Here is a 15,101-nt window from a genome sequence, read left to right on the forward strand (position 1 = left end):
ATTTGCTAACAAGACAACATGCTGGCTTTGCCAGTCTCTGAAGAGTGATTTGAACAAATGGTAAAGACCAGAATACATTAAGGATTGTGTTGGACATACAGTCACAAATGATTTCTTCATGCATGTGATTATCCATATCTGTTTGATTTACGTATGTAATCTATCCATATTTTTAATATGTTCATTACCATCGTACCTAGGTAAAATTAACATTCTTTTTCTGAAAATGGACCTAACAATCACCAGCCTTTCCTAAAAGGAGGGTAAAGAAACAGACCAGTATATTGCATTGTGAAATAAATGACCCTGTGAATATAACAGATTCAATGTATATTAACGAGTCTTTTCAGGGAGAGGATGGTGCTCCGTTTTATTGGCAATAACATTTGTTCTTTTGGGGCATGCAGGCTCAGAAAATTGGAAATGAGATGCATAGCCCTTCACATTTAGGTCACTGGTTCAAATTCAGCCTATTTCAGTAGTGCCAAACTTTGTATCCTGTTGACGGTTTGGCCTGAATGAAATGCATTTAGTTCCTATTGGATGTTCTCCAGTGTCTAGTGGGCATGTATCCTTCTCACAAAAAATACTACCACACCTAGCACCAATGCAACTCTTACTAGTCGTCTCATCAGAGAGACTGGTTATTGAAAGGGCTGTGAAGATTAAACCTCCTCCCTCTCCTTCCCCCTCCCTCCATCTAGGCTGTGTCTACACTAGATAATTACAGGATCTGTAATTCTCCACCAGTGCAGTTCCATTGGTGGAAGCAACAACAGAGGGGTTAGTGTAGACATGTCTCAGACATTTTTAACAGTCATCTAGCCCTACTTGCAGTAATGTTAAAAAACACAGTGGCAGAAGTTTCTCACTGTCACAGCTGTTGCAGCTGTGTCCTAACTTTCCTAGAGCACACAAGACCCTAGGGATGTCCCTCTGGGTTAGTGTTGAGGCCTAACAGTGTGGCAACATAGGGAAATCTTGCACAGCTGCTATCAGAGATGTGCCAGTTCTGAGAATAAACAGAGGACCTCTGACAGATATGGTAACAATCTGACCTCTTTCATGAGCACTAGTTTCTCTGTTGCTCATCCATGCATGCATGTTCACTCACCTGCACACAAAGAGAAGGCCAAATTCATTAGATTTGATGTAAATCAGTAAATCAGTAGATTTACCCAGGGAAGAACTTGGACAATCCTTAAAATGAATTTATTTTCTAGAGTGTCAGATAAGCTCAATATATTTTTAAAAATACTAAATAGATGATACCTTAAAAATTATTTGCATCTTGGATTTTATTTATTTTTAAAATCTCTGTAGATTAACATTTCTACCAATAGTGTCTGTTATCACTGTAGCATATCTTGGTTCAAGTGAGCAGCTTGTACCATGAACCTGATATCTGGTTGGATTGCAATTCATGGAACAGTCCCAATTTTTCACAGCCCTGTCTGTATACTGCAAGCCTCGCTTATAAAACAAGCCCAAATGTATTTTGAAAGTTGAAGCACAGCTTCATTCTGTTATAACAGAAACAACATAATGTGATGGTTTTGTTTTTGTTTTGATTGCTTGAAAAAATAAATTTAGAACTTGAAGCTTTGTCTACTAACATTGGAGTTTCCCCCACTGGGATACATGGATCACTTCATCCCATTCTGGGGAGAATTCATATCTCTTTATTTAACAGAATAGCTCTTCCAGATAAAGAATCTATGGAGAAGTAGCTGCCTTGCTGATCACTGGACTATAACGTGTACTATATGTGTACAGTTCATTAGAGACCTCCAAAACAACATAAGTACTGACTGAATGGTCTTGCAGCCACAACTCAATGGCCTTAATTAATTAGCATATATAAAGTTTTACCTACTATTTTAACCAGCAGCCTCATTATTCTAAGGCGCTTACCGCTACACTTACCTGCTGCAGTCGCAGAGCGTTCGGTTCTGTCGAACTATCGATCTATCTCTGATATATAGCGATAGTTGAACCCGGAGCGCCGAACTTCACTCTCGTACTCCACCGGGTTGCGGAGAGTCGACGGAGTCGGACGGAGTTCACTTCCGCGCGGCGGCGCTGGCGGGTAAAGCGAAACTAGGTAGTAGAATTCCCAGCTACGTTATTCACGCAGCTGAATGATGTTACCTAGTTCGACCCCCGACCTTAGTGTAGACCAGGGCTAAGAGTTTTTTAAAAAAAAACCTCAAGTTTCAGTTTCAAATTCAAAACTCATTTGAAAATTCTGAATTTTATCTAGTTGTGATTGAAAAGAAGTTTTTTTTGCATGGTTTTTAATAAAACCATATGTCTGTTTCTTGAATTCATTAAGAGAGAAAAGGTTCGTGTAAACCCTTTGACAATCCTGGGTTGAGTTTGGGGTTTGTAATTTAAAACTTGGCAAGTTTAGCAGAATTCTGGCTTTTGAGGCCAAAGGTTCATACAGCTCTGTTGGAGAACCATAATGGAGCATGTGGATATTTTGTTTACAACCAGGATTTGAGTTTTTTATACACAAGAAAACTCATCAAAATCTGCTAGGAGAGTGATTTTGTGCTGGCCATTAACTTAATACAAATGTGGTATTAATTAACGCTCTGTCCATGGGAAGTTGCACGTGAAATTTCTTGCTAATTTTCTATGCCTATGGATTAGCTTGCTTTAGAAACATGCACACGTTTTTGGTGTTCTAAACACTACAGAGTGCAAAAATGCTCAGAATATCAAAACATTATTTTAGCAAATATGTAATTCTATTGTAAATCCCTTACCAGATAACACTCATGGGAAGTGGAACTTGCTATATTACAGCAATGAAAACCAGTGATCATATTACTAGCATTGTAAAAATCCTTCCTTTTAACTCTTAAGGCTAAACATTCAGTAATATACATCTAGGTTTCAGGTTGCACAACAAACGTGCACTTGCAGTTTCTAGAGGCAATATTGGTTAGCAAAAACCATTGGTCCCCTGAATGAGAGTGTGGGCTGGTTGTCTACTTAAATATGAAATTTTCAACTTACCCAGATTGTGATTAGTTGCCTAATTGAATGTGTAAGTAGATGCTTTTGCATGTGTAATCACATTGATTTATTTAAAAACTCACATGCTTTGGTTTCCACCTTCTACTGAGGAACATATCTGATCTTTTGATTCCTCACATGTATTGAAAGCTACTGGGGGGCTTATTAAGAATTTATTTGAATATGAAATGCTGAATGGGACCAACAGAGTCAGAGTATTGTTTACCTAGATAATTGATCGTACGGACAAATAATTTCACAATGGAATGGATAAGGGTATACATTTGACAAATAATTAAACTTAACAGCTGTGAAAATCCCAGATTATTTGTTATACTTTTAAAAGAGATCCTCCAGGATCTTCAGTTTCTTCTCTATTTCTTCCCACGTGCATCAGATCCAAAGGAACACCTAAAATTAGAGCTGTGTTAAGAAAGGAAATTCCATTTTTGTGGTGGGTTTCAATATTTTGAAATTTTGTTTAGGAAAAAAACCTCCAAATTTTGAAATTCTACAAAAGGGAAAGCCCTGGGTTCAGGACTCCAGGGCAATCTGCTTAGCTAGCTGTCCCAGCGTCAGGCATGCTGGAAGCTCTGAGGTCTCTGGTTCCAGAGAAATCTGCATGGTGGGCGGATGTCTCTTGGATTAGTGGACCCTGGAAGCCTGGATTCCCCTGCAGCCAGCCATCAGGAAAATAGGCAGCTTTCCAACAGAAAGCTGCCTGGCAGGCAAATTTCTAGATATGCCTGTTTTCCATCAGAACTTCATCAAAATCAAATAGTCTCCACAAACCGTTTTGCTTTAAACAAACCAATCTGCAAATTCCCACAGCAAATATTTTGTCAGAATTTGCCAGCGAGCTGTAATAGTAAGATAACTATCCTAAAAGTTGTTGTTCATTTTCATGTTGAATGTAAATTAGAAATTAAAGTTAATGTTACTTAAGCACAATTTTCTTCCTGATGGCAATTTACCCTAGAACGAAAGAACTGAACAAAGCCCCATGTGCAACTTAAGCCCCACATGAAGGGCTTACGTGCTGCAATGTGCCTTTCGCAGGCTTTTTGTGGGTTGAATTTCACCTCCTGTGAACTGTGTTAATAAATTACCATTCATAACTCCTACTGCAATGGCCATTCTTTTTCCTCTCATGAATATTTACAGGGTCACATTGAAAAGTATTCTAAATACCCTTTTGTTATATACTCTGTTACCTCAAAAATGAAAATTCCTGAACTTTCAAGAGCATTCTTTTTGAGGGTAAGAGTGTGTGCTCTATAATATTCATGTTAGCTGTTTCCAGATGCTGTAACTTAGGCCTTCTCGTTTTATGACAAATGCTTTCCTCCTTCTGCCAGTGTTAAAAGGAATGCTTGTCACTTATCCTTTGGCTGGAGGGCACAACAGCAAGTTAGTAATTTTCTTCCTGCATATGAAAATGATATCAGTATGCATGCCTATGGGTGTCACTCGTTAAAAGAATACACCACAATGAGTCCAGTGTGGATAGCATGAATGGTGTATTGGTGACTGTTCTCATAACATTTACTTTCCCTTTCTAATGCCATAATTATAAAAAAGTGTGTCCTATTGAGAGAATGAAAGTGCCCAGTAGTTGGAAGAACAGACTGAGAGAAACAAAGATACAGTTTCAGCAGGAAGTGCAGAGGAATTAGATGTTCTTGTTGACCAATAACTGGAGCTGTGCACCCAACATCCATGCTTCCCAACGGAAAATGTCATTGAAGAGAGGAGGAGTAGTGCCAAATGCATTGCTCTTGAATGTGCATCCCTAATGAGAGCCAAAGATAAGGTAGGGTTAATACATCACTCCTGTATCTGGAATCCTAGCCAGAACATTTTGAATTGCGCTAAGGGATATTTTGGGTTGACTAAAACAAAATGCAATTTTTCAATGAAAACAATATATTGAAACATCTAAGTAGAAGGTATATGTGGCCAATGAATGCTGGTAAAAATACTTGCCCAGTGGAAATAGTATTACGGCCAGTTTTTAGTAAATTGCATAGAATCTTTTTGTTTGAAAAGAAGCTCATTGCTAAGAGCTACAGGTCACCTTGGTGCAAGTTCTTGCCATTCTTGCATGTTTGTACAAGGTGGGATGAGGACACTGAGAATCCTTCAGTACCCACATAGGCACCCTGAGAATCCTGAGGCTTGTGCTCACAACTTTGACTCCGACTTGTTGTCTGCTGCTGATGAGAGTGCGTGGTCACCTGTGCTGATGAGCTGCGCGTGGTCACCTGTGATGATGCCTCTGTGGCCTTAGATAAGTCACGCAGGATCAACCTTTTCAAAAGTGTCCACTTATTTTGAATGGACCCTTACATGTCTCAAAGTGGATACCCAAAATTAGTGAACACTTCTGAAAATATTGTTCTAACTACTCAGTTTCCCCAGTAAAATCAGGATAGTACCTAATTACATCACAGCACTATTTGTGAGAATTCGTTAGGTCCCTGTTGTGCTAGATGCAGAACAAATCCTTAAGAGAAAACAGTCCCTGCCTCAAAGAATTTACCATCTAAATAAGGTCTGGAAAACCTTATATAAACTGGAAATTTATATGTACAGATGACTGGCAAGCTTCCCATTTTGAAATGGCTGGAAAGCGCTCTCTCAAACACACTTTCAGATATGTTCTAACTAAACTTCTGATTTCACTGGTCCAGACATTGTAGGCCCATATTATACACTCGTTCATCTGTCCAGGTTCTTATTTTAATACACATCACTATCGTATGTCTGAGCTAACGTGAAGCCTAATAGCCATTATTCTTTTGAGAAGCATTTTCCTGTTGCAGAAAGATGCAAAGTATGAAGATACCATAATTTCTGAAAGGGAAAACGGATTACTACTTGAAGGGGATTAAAATGGCAGTCAGACTGAGGAGTAAAGAGGACAATGCCTCTGTCTTTTACTGAGATTTGTTGCTTTAGGATACATGTTCCTTTTGATTGGTGACTAGGGTACAAGGATAAAATAAAACCTAATTTAAGTGTTTAGAATTGGAAAAAGCCCTAACTGATCTGTGTAATCCGATTTGTTATGGCACCTTAGAGACTAACAAATTTATTTGGGCATAAGTTTAACAATAAATTTGTTAGTCTCTAAGGTGCCACAAGGACTCCTCGTTGTTTTTGCTGATACAGACTAACATGGCTACCTCTCTGAAACCTGGTTTATATCCAATTTTAGGTACAAAAGGAAGAAACAAAGGAGAATTTACAAATCTTCAGGGGGTAGCTGCATCTACAAATGGAAAAATATTAATTGCAGACAGTAACAACCAGTGTGTACAGGTATTATGTCTCTCTTTTAATATCAGTATTTTACTGTATTAAAGATAAATCTTGTAAGATACAAGTATGGCTAGAAAATATAGAGAAGCCTGCTCTGCTCAGCATTCAGGATCACTGACTTTTTTAAAATATTGTAGCTGTTTCAGATTCATATCAGATCTGCTACAACATGTGCTAGAATTGCTTCCCTTTTTATTATATTTGAATATAAAGATGAGATTGATCAGCAGTCATAGAAAAATATTGACTTTGCATTACAAGTTTTATTACTTCGATCAGTGTTCCCAAATAAAATCCAGAATACAGTGCCCAAACTCTGTTTCATAATCTGATTTTTTTTTTGAGGAAAAAGAAACTAATGTAGGTTTCATTTTCAAATATCTTTTAGTTTCACATCAGTCTAATTTACTCTTCTCTCTGATATTATGATCCAAATGTTGATTTCTATAGCAGCAGCCCCAATAGCCTGGTTTTAGATGTTCAGATTCAATTTCCTGTGTGAAGATCAAGATGGGTGGGTGGTTTTTCCCTCCCTTCTATCATGTATTATCTTCACCATTAAGGATTTATCAGCTCCATTCTGACCGCACATATGGTTGGAGATGAATGTGATAGTTTCCTCTTCCCTAAGAATATTGGACTCGCAGAGTCAACTGCAGTAAAAACTTGTTCTTATTAGTAAACTAAACACGTTTTCAAAGAGAGACATGGGATCAAATTTTCATCAGTTGCTTCTAAACAGGGGCAGCTCCAGGCATCAGCACGCCAAGCACGTGCCTGGGGCGGCAAGCCACGGGTGGGGCGCTCTGCCGGTCACCACGAGGGCGGCAGGCAGGTTGCCTTCAGCGGCATGTCTGCGGAGGGTTCGCTGGTCCCACGGCTTCGGCGGACCTCCTGCAGGCGTGCCTCCGAATCTGCGGGATCGGGGACCTCCCGTAGGCAAGCCGTCAAAGGCAGCCTGCCTGCCGTGCTTGGAGCGGCAAAATACCTAGAGCCGCTCCTGCTTCTAAACATGCTCTTACAATTTTGCACTCACACTTCATGTATTTGCAGCCACAAATGGAATTTCAATATCTAATTACCTGTCTTGAAGACATAGCCAGTGGGCTAAATTCTAAGAGGTGATAAGTACCTTAACACCTCTCAGGATATTGCCTAATATTTACCCCTAACTCAGGTAATTAGATGTTGAAATTCTATTCTACATTCTATCCTTCTCTTCCACAGACTTCTTGTGCAACCTTGGCTAAGTGTCTATGTGCCTCACTTTCTTCATTTATAATATGGGAATCACAATGCTTCCTTACCTCAGAGAGATGTTGTGAAGATTAATTAACTAATGTCTGTAAAGCATTTTGCGATTATTGCAAGCATGGTGCTATGTAAATGCAAAGTACTTGTTTACAGTAAGGCTAGGGTCCTGGTTGAGCCTGTCTGTAAATTGTGCCCAAAGGTTTCAGATATGTGCAGTAACATTGTTTCATTATTGCAGTCAGATAAGAAACTGTAACAATTTAATATTTCCAGTGCTTTAATTATTTTCCTGTTTGCCAAAGACCATGTCATGAGAAATAGATTACTGTGATTAATGTACAATTACTTTTTAAAAATATTTTTTATCCCAGATATTTTCCAATGATGGCCAGTTCAAAAGTCGTTTTGGTATAAGAGGAAGGTCTCCTGGCCAGTTGCAGAGGCCCACAGGAGTGGCTGTGCATCCTAGTGGTGACATCATTATTGCAGACTATGATAACAAATGGGTTAGCATATTTTCATCAGATGGAAAATTTAAGGTAAGGCTATAATATGAAGCTTTGACCATTTAACAAGGGAATACATTCTTTTTGTTTTGAGAAAGAGAACTGGAGATGTGAAACATTTAATAACATTTAAAATTTAATAATTGGAGATTGGTATATCTCCTAGAACTGGAAGGGACCTTGAAAGGTCATCGAGTCCAGTCCCCTGCCTTTGCTAGCAGGACCAATTTTTGCCCCAGATCCCTAAGTGGCCCCCTCAAGCATTGAACTCACAACCCTGGGTTTAGCAGGCCAATGCTCAAACCACTGAGCTATCCCTCCCCCCTACAGATTAATAAATGCATTATTTTCTTGTGGAAAACCATGATGCACCTAAAACCAAGTTTAATAATAAATAGGAAAATGTCAAAATTGAGATACCAAAAGTATATGAATTATATTTTTAATAAAATTATCAGCTAGGTGCTTGGGTGCCGCACTACAACTTCGAATTGCAAAACACCCAACAATAATACGCAGTGCCAAACTCCAAACAGTTCCACAGACAGATCATTAAGTAGTCTTCAGTACTTTAAGACTAGGCGGGAAGATTAACAGAACCTCCATCTTTTCATGTACTGTATATTTATACCTGCCTACTGTATTTTCCGCTCCATGCATCTGATGAAGTGGGTTTTAGCCCACGAAAGCTTATGCCCAAATAAATTTTAGTCTCTAAGGTGCCACAAGTACTCCTTGTTGTTTTTGCTGATACAGACTAACATGTCTACCACTCTGAAACAGATCCTCTAGTGGTAGCCCATTTCATATCCTGGAGGCCGTGACTTAAAATGAGTTGAGACCTTCAAATGGCAGTTAACGAAAGAACATAGTGTCTTAGAAGGATACCAAATTGATAATTGGTTCACCAGAAAGGTGTGTCCTACTCTGTTTACTACATGCATGTCAGCAAAGCACGTTTGTAATTCACGCATTGTCCTATTGGCAGCCAATGCAAAGACAGCAAGGCAGGTTTATTATTTTCACCAAAGATCACCCAAGTGCTGTATTATGGGCTGCCATATTGTGTGCTGGTTGACTTGCAGGCATCTCAGAGTAGAGAGAATTACATAATTCAAGTAGCAATAAAACAGGACCTAGAGAGATCTCCACTAGAGAGAGGGGTAAATTCTATAAAAGTTATGAACTTGCTAGAAACACATCGATATTCTCCCTTGTCCCACAGTTCTTTGTGGTCAGTGTGTGGTCAGGAAGAACCTCTAGTTCTTGACAGATTTTACCAGTGCCAGCTATGTGCCACCCACACATGGCAAGACAAACTGGGCCTTAAAATTTGATGTGACCAAGAAAATCTCTTTTGGATCATGTATTTAATTGCTTAAGAAAAACTTTCTGCATGTGATTTTTTTTTCTTCGTTCTCAGTGAAATGAAGTTTACAATAATATACTGACTTTGTATGTGAGTGCATGCTGTTATTCTTTAATGGTCAGCACGTGGAAAGAATAAAGACGTACTATTAGTGTTAGACAGAGGTGTTCTCCTTAAAGCAAAAGAGGCTGTGTTCTTGTCCCACTTTCCTGTGAGTGCAGAATCAGGCCTTACATAACAATCATTACTCACATTAAGTAGTTCTTTACTCATGTGAGTAGGCTCCCACTAGACTTTAACATGTGCTAAACTGGCCAAGTTGAAGGCAGCGTGCCTTGTCTGTATTAGATTTCTAATACACATTAGTTAGCATGTGTTAGCTAACGTGCTACATCACACCTTAAGCCCTAGTTTAGACAAAGCCCTGTTGATTTCAAAGAGCTATTTAAGAACTAAGGTTACTGCTCATCATGGGTAATGGTGGCAGAATTTGACCCATAGTAAATCACAGACACGGTTGTCTGTAGATCATACTTATTGTAATATCTTTAAATGCAGCACAGAAACATAACAGACATAGGAAAAATAAAAGGCAGGGAAAACTGTTAGGTTTGACATAGCAATAATTACCTCTGAGTTTGATGAACCTGCTGTTCATATAGGTTATTGTGCTCTTAAAAGGAACAGAGTAAAAAGTCAGCTAACACTTTAGAAAACAAGGGGCTGTTTGCTGGAGGAATTAGAACCAGGCATCTTTGTTGACCATTGACGTTCACCAACCTGCAGCTTAGCAGGCATTGTACTGAGGGTCAGGTAGAATTGGAGAGAATTACAACAGTGTCCCTGAGTCTGAGACAGAGGCCGCAGGATTGAGTAAGATGGCAATATGCTATTCAGTCACATAAAAGACCTGCTGAGAGACTACCAACATACTTTCTCATTCACAGAGTCTGGCTTTGGAGCATAATTTTCTAGTTGGCATTTTCTGGCAGTTAACAACCCAAAATCTCAGGCCTGAGCTCCTCCCAGGTGGCTATTAACAGGGAAGAAATGCCCTCCCTTTGGCTGCTATTTACTAAATAACTCATTCTATAGCAGACAGTTATAATCTCTTCAATGACACCCCTTTTAGTAAATTGTGTAGTCATATAGTGTTAAGGTGTGTGCAGCAGTATTTCCTACTTGTTCTACTTTTTACCTGAAGATCAGTAATTAACCAGTTGTTTTTAAAAAAATATAGAATGTCTCAGGTGTGTTCATGAAACACGAGGTACTTCCCTTATAAAGGTAAAATAGCTTCCAAAACGTTCAGATACTCAGGGGATCTGGTTCTCCTCTCTGACTTAAAAAAATTAAAAACTAACAAATCAAACACTATTAGAGGTAAGTCTTTGAGCTTTAGATATAAAGCAACTAATGGTTTCAGGTGCACACACATCCCTTCGTAGGGCATTTTCTACTTAAGCAGGGAGATTGTACAATACATGAAATTTGGAATCCAGGAAAAAGGGAAAATCAATAACTTAAATTCATAATAGCATATAAAATGAGGAACATAATGTACTTGACAGAATCCATTTTAACACACCATTTGTGTGAAAGGGTTAAATGAGTCCTTACACCTTTTTCTTTCCTAGTGGCAGAAAACTCTGAGAATACTTCCAGCACCATCATTAACAGGAGTGACTAGATTTCATAATGCTCAGTTTTAAATAATTCTGACACCTTCAAGAAGCACAAACACACACAAAGTATGTTGCTCCAGAATAATGATGTCACCAGTATATTTAACATAAAACTGAAGATGGTATTTCTAATAGCAAGCAGTACAAACCATAGCTGGATTTAACTTGTGTTATTTTATTTTCAAAATCCTGACCCAAGAGTAATTATTTCATTACTTCACTCTTTGAGTACCTGTTAGTAAGTACTGTGTTTTTATTCATGTTATTTTATGACGTAATATGGGCAGGAAGACGTATTCATGGGAATGAATAATTTTTCCATAGGAATCCTGGAAATCCTGCAGAGTGGGCAGGGCCGACTCCAGGCACCAGCATTCCAAGCTGGTGCTTGGGGCGGCATTCTGCAAGGGGCGGCAGTCCCTGTTGTTTTGCCCCCAAGCAGCGCGCCGAATTGCCACCGCAGACGGTGGGGGCAGTCCGTGTGCCCTTAGGGCGGCAGGTGCGTTTCTGTGATGGCGGCAATTTGGCAGCAGCTTCTATGTTTAGCTGTCCGTGGCGGCTTCAGCTAAACATAGAAGCTGCTGCCGAATTGCCGCTGCCGCGGAAACGCTCCTGCCGCCCTAAGGGCACACGGACTGTCCCGCCACGCCCACGGCGGCAATTCAGTGCGCTGCTTGGGGCGGCGAAAACTGTAGAGCTGGCCCTGAGAGAGGGGATGGGGCAGAAACAGACAATCTTGAATCTTATAGCAAATAAAAAAAAAAAAGCAAGATTTAATCAATTCAGAAAAGGAAATAGATCTACTGGTTTAGGTTTAGTTGATGCCTTTGCTTGTTTGTTACTCTGCAAACCCTAATACGTTTCACAGGTAGGCTATGACTATGTTCACTTTTTTCCCCCTATTGCCAAAACAAACTTATTTTTTAAAATGTTCATTGAAATTATTTTCAGTGCAATATCATTGGTCTTTTTTTCTAATAGAAATTTACAGTGGAATGATCTAAGAAATTTTAACAGCATACAAATACAAGGCCATGTGTTCCTTGTGTGCTGAGAAAACCCACTAGAAATGAAAAAAGTATGGAGGGATGCTGCAGGGTTCACCTTATGGAGTTTTCTCCATATGCTCCCTTCAAGAGAGAGAGGTTCAGGCAATCATGTAGAGGTTGAGGCTCCCTGGGGAAATGTAGGTTCCATTATCTCAGAGTATAGGGCAGCTTCAGCATCTTCCACTTCACTCACTACCATTCAGGATGGTTCATAAGGGATTGCCCCTCTTCTGCATTTGTGCCCTAGCAATGCCACATGTATACGCAAAGCCATGAAAGGTGGGCTTGTTAATGTAGTCTTTACTTCCCCTCAAACTACCATAAGGATGTCTGCTTCTAAATCCTCTGGTAGTTGAGGGAAACGTACTGTATAAAGCACCTTCTCCCTGCCTCTACCTCCTACCATCCTGGTATGGCTGCTCCCAGACCCACAGATCCCCAGCTGCTCCTGTGGGCTCTAAGGAAGAGGCCTGTTGGGATTATGCTACAGAAGCACTGTTTACCCCAATATTTGCAGGTTGTATGTCTGTCCCATTCCATACCTGTCAACCTTAACATGGTAGAGCTGTGTGGAGAAATCAAAATCCTGTATGAAACAGAATTTTCTATTTTGAAATAGGGATGAAACTATTTGGAACAAACCCCCAAAATTTTGGAATTCTCATTGCCTCAGCGGCAGGGCTCCATTCCCTTTCAATCTGTATGGCAGGGCTTCCCCAGACCTGTGGAACCTGGAAGCACTGGGTTCCCTAACTCGGAGGCAGTCCACGTGGCAGGTTGCTAAAGAGCCAGGCAGGCGAGCTGGAGAGAAACCAGGCAGTTCTCAATGGAACTTAATCAACATGGAATTGTTTTCACAAAATGTTTCAATTTCAATGAATTGGCAAATTCCGATGAAAAAAATCTTTCTTCAGAATTGTTTTTTGACTAGCAATAGTTGAAGGTTCCAAAATCTTGAGATTTTATGCAAATGAGTCAATGCTCAAATTTGCATCTTTGATTAATACACATTGCCTTATTTATAAAAATGATAGCAGATGTTCTAATTATCAGAATTTCTGCCTGACAAGGAGAAAGCATGGACCAAGCTTTAGAAACATGGGAGTTGCTGTGCTCCTGCATGGCCCTGGCATTGCCCTGGGTTGATGTCCAGATGGCTCCTTGAGGCTCTGGCCTAGTTTCTCCTTGTCCTGGACTGGGTGAAACACTGTGATTAGGTTGCTGGATCCCCTGGGCCTGACAGTAGCTTTTTCTGAACTGGTAAGGAGGTATGGATGGGCTGCTGGCCCCTAGCTGGGTGCCCTTCTCTGACAGCTCTCTGCCACTTGCTTCCTGGCCGGTGGGAGGGGTTCTGACTGTGGTTGCTGTTCCCTGGCTATTGTTTGCAGGCCCTGCGGCCAAGAAGACATGATTAATATGTTATCCTGTGTCACTGTGCCATAGCTCTGAGTCTGTTGCCGTGTGACTTGGGGGGGACCATACTATGTCTCTATGGTTACAGTTTATATTGTATTCTGTATAGGCTTGTATATGGTACTCATTACTGTAGTAGCTGGGCACCTTCCAGAAGTAAGCAATGCAATTAACATCTGTCACATGTTTGTCCTCCTGACTGGGGTCTCTCTGCTCCCAGAGGACATCTGTAGTGGCTATAACCATATAGGTGGAGCCTAGAGTATTTCTGCAGCTCTCCAAGTCTGGAGATGGCAGGATCAGTGCAGAAAGCAGCTACAAACCAGAGTTAGAACAGAGGTGCTCCCTTCCATTGGCTGGTGTGGAGTGCAGCATGGAAAGCAGGAGAGGACAGGAGGAAGAAGGGGAAGAGGAAGAAGGATAAAAAAGAATCTAACCTGCTATCTCCTGTCAGTCTCTCCATTATAACACACACAATAAAAATATATTCTTTAACCCTATTCCAGTGCCTTGATCACATTATTTCTTTTTATTTTGAGCACTCTATGCCACTTTCTCATCACCTGAAGCCTGTGAGAGTTGATCTATATTGTCTGCACAGGAGTGGAAGCATCCTTCCAGTGTCGCAATATTATTTGCCTTGCAGCTTTTAGTTCTATTGGTATCTGTTTTGTCACAAGACATATTTACTGTGTTTGAAATATTGTTCACTACACGTACGACAGGAACAGATTGTGTATGTAATTCAGTGTTTCAGTGACTTATTTGTAATTTTCCCATCAAAATCCCTGTCTCTTTTGCACACTTCAAATGTAACCCTACATTTCTAAGCTGTGAGCAGTATAGTGTCAGAGGCCCAGTACAGTATATTTGAAGCTAGATTGGGCTTTGGCTCCATCAGAATTCCTTTGCTGTGCTACCAGGCACTAGAAGAGGCTGCAGCATGCTTCTTCACACTCCATATCCCTAGCCAGCTCTGATGGCCTGGGAATCAGGTCCTGGCCCTGCCCTTCTCTACTCCTTTCAGGTAACTGGACTTGGAGCAGGTGCCCAAAAAGTAGAGGTCCTTTGTACCTTCCTCCCACCCTTGCATCTGAACAAGGGTTGGCAACAGTCTGGCCCACAATTTTTCCTCCCAGATACTCCAGTTTCATCAACAACATAAAATTAACATACAGTAGAACCTCAAAGATACGAACACCAGAGTCACAGACTGACCGGTCAACCGGACACCATGTGAAATCAGAAGTAACCAATCAGGCAGCAGCAGAGACCCCCTCCTATCCCCCTCCAAAAAGGCAAGTACTATACTGTGCCTTTATTGCATCTTGAAGGTAGGCACATCTGCACTGTCTGTACCCACCCCTGCCCCTGGGCAGCCACTTACAGCAAGATGCAGGGGTTGCCAGCCCAAGGCAGCTGGAGCCAGCAGAGCAAGAGCAGCACTGCATTCTGTGCAGTGTTCACCTCAGGG

General features: G+C 40.6%; 1 protein-coding gene across 16 annotated transcripts in view; it reads left to right on the plus strand.

Moving 5' to 3' along the window:
• TRIM2 (tripartite motif containing 2) overlaps positions 1–15,101 on the plus strand; it is a 107,002-nt gene that overhangs the window by 81,089 nt on the left and 10,812 nt on the right. For all 16 annotated transcript variants that reach the window (XM_039541115.1, XM_039541117.1, XM_039541123.1 and 13 more), the window contains exons 7-8: positions 6,248–6,351; positions 7,977–8,144. In XM_039541115.1, the coding sequence (XP_039397049.1) occupies positions 6,248–6,351; positions 7,977–8,144 (272 nt within the window). The remainder of the gene's footprint in view (positions 1–6,247; positions 6,352–7,976; positions 8,145–15,101) is intronic.

Source organism: Mauremys reevesii, linkage group 5 (assembly GCF_016161935.1).
Source record: "Mauremys reevesii isolate NIE-2019 linkage group 5, ASM1616193v1, whole genome shotgun sequence".
NCBI lineage: Eukaryota > Metazoa > Chordata > Testudines > Geoemydidae > Mauremys > Mauremys reevesii.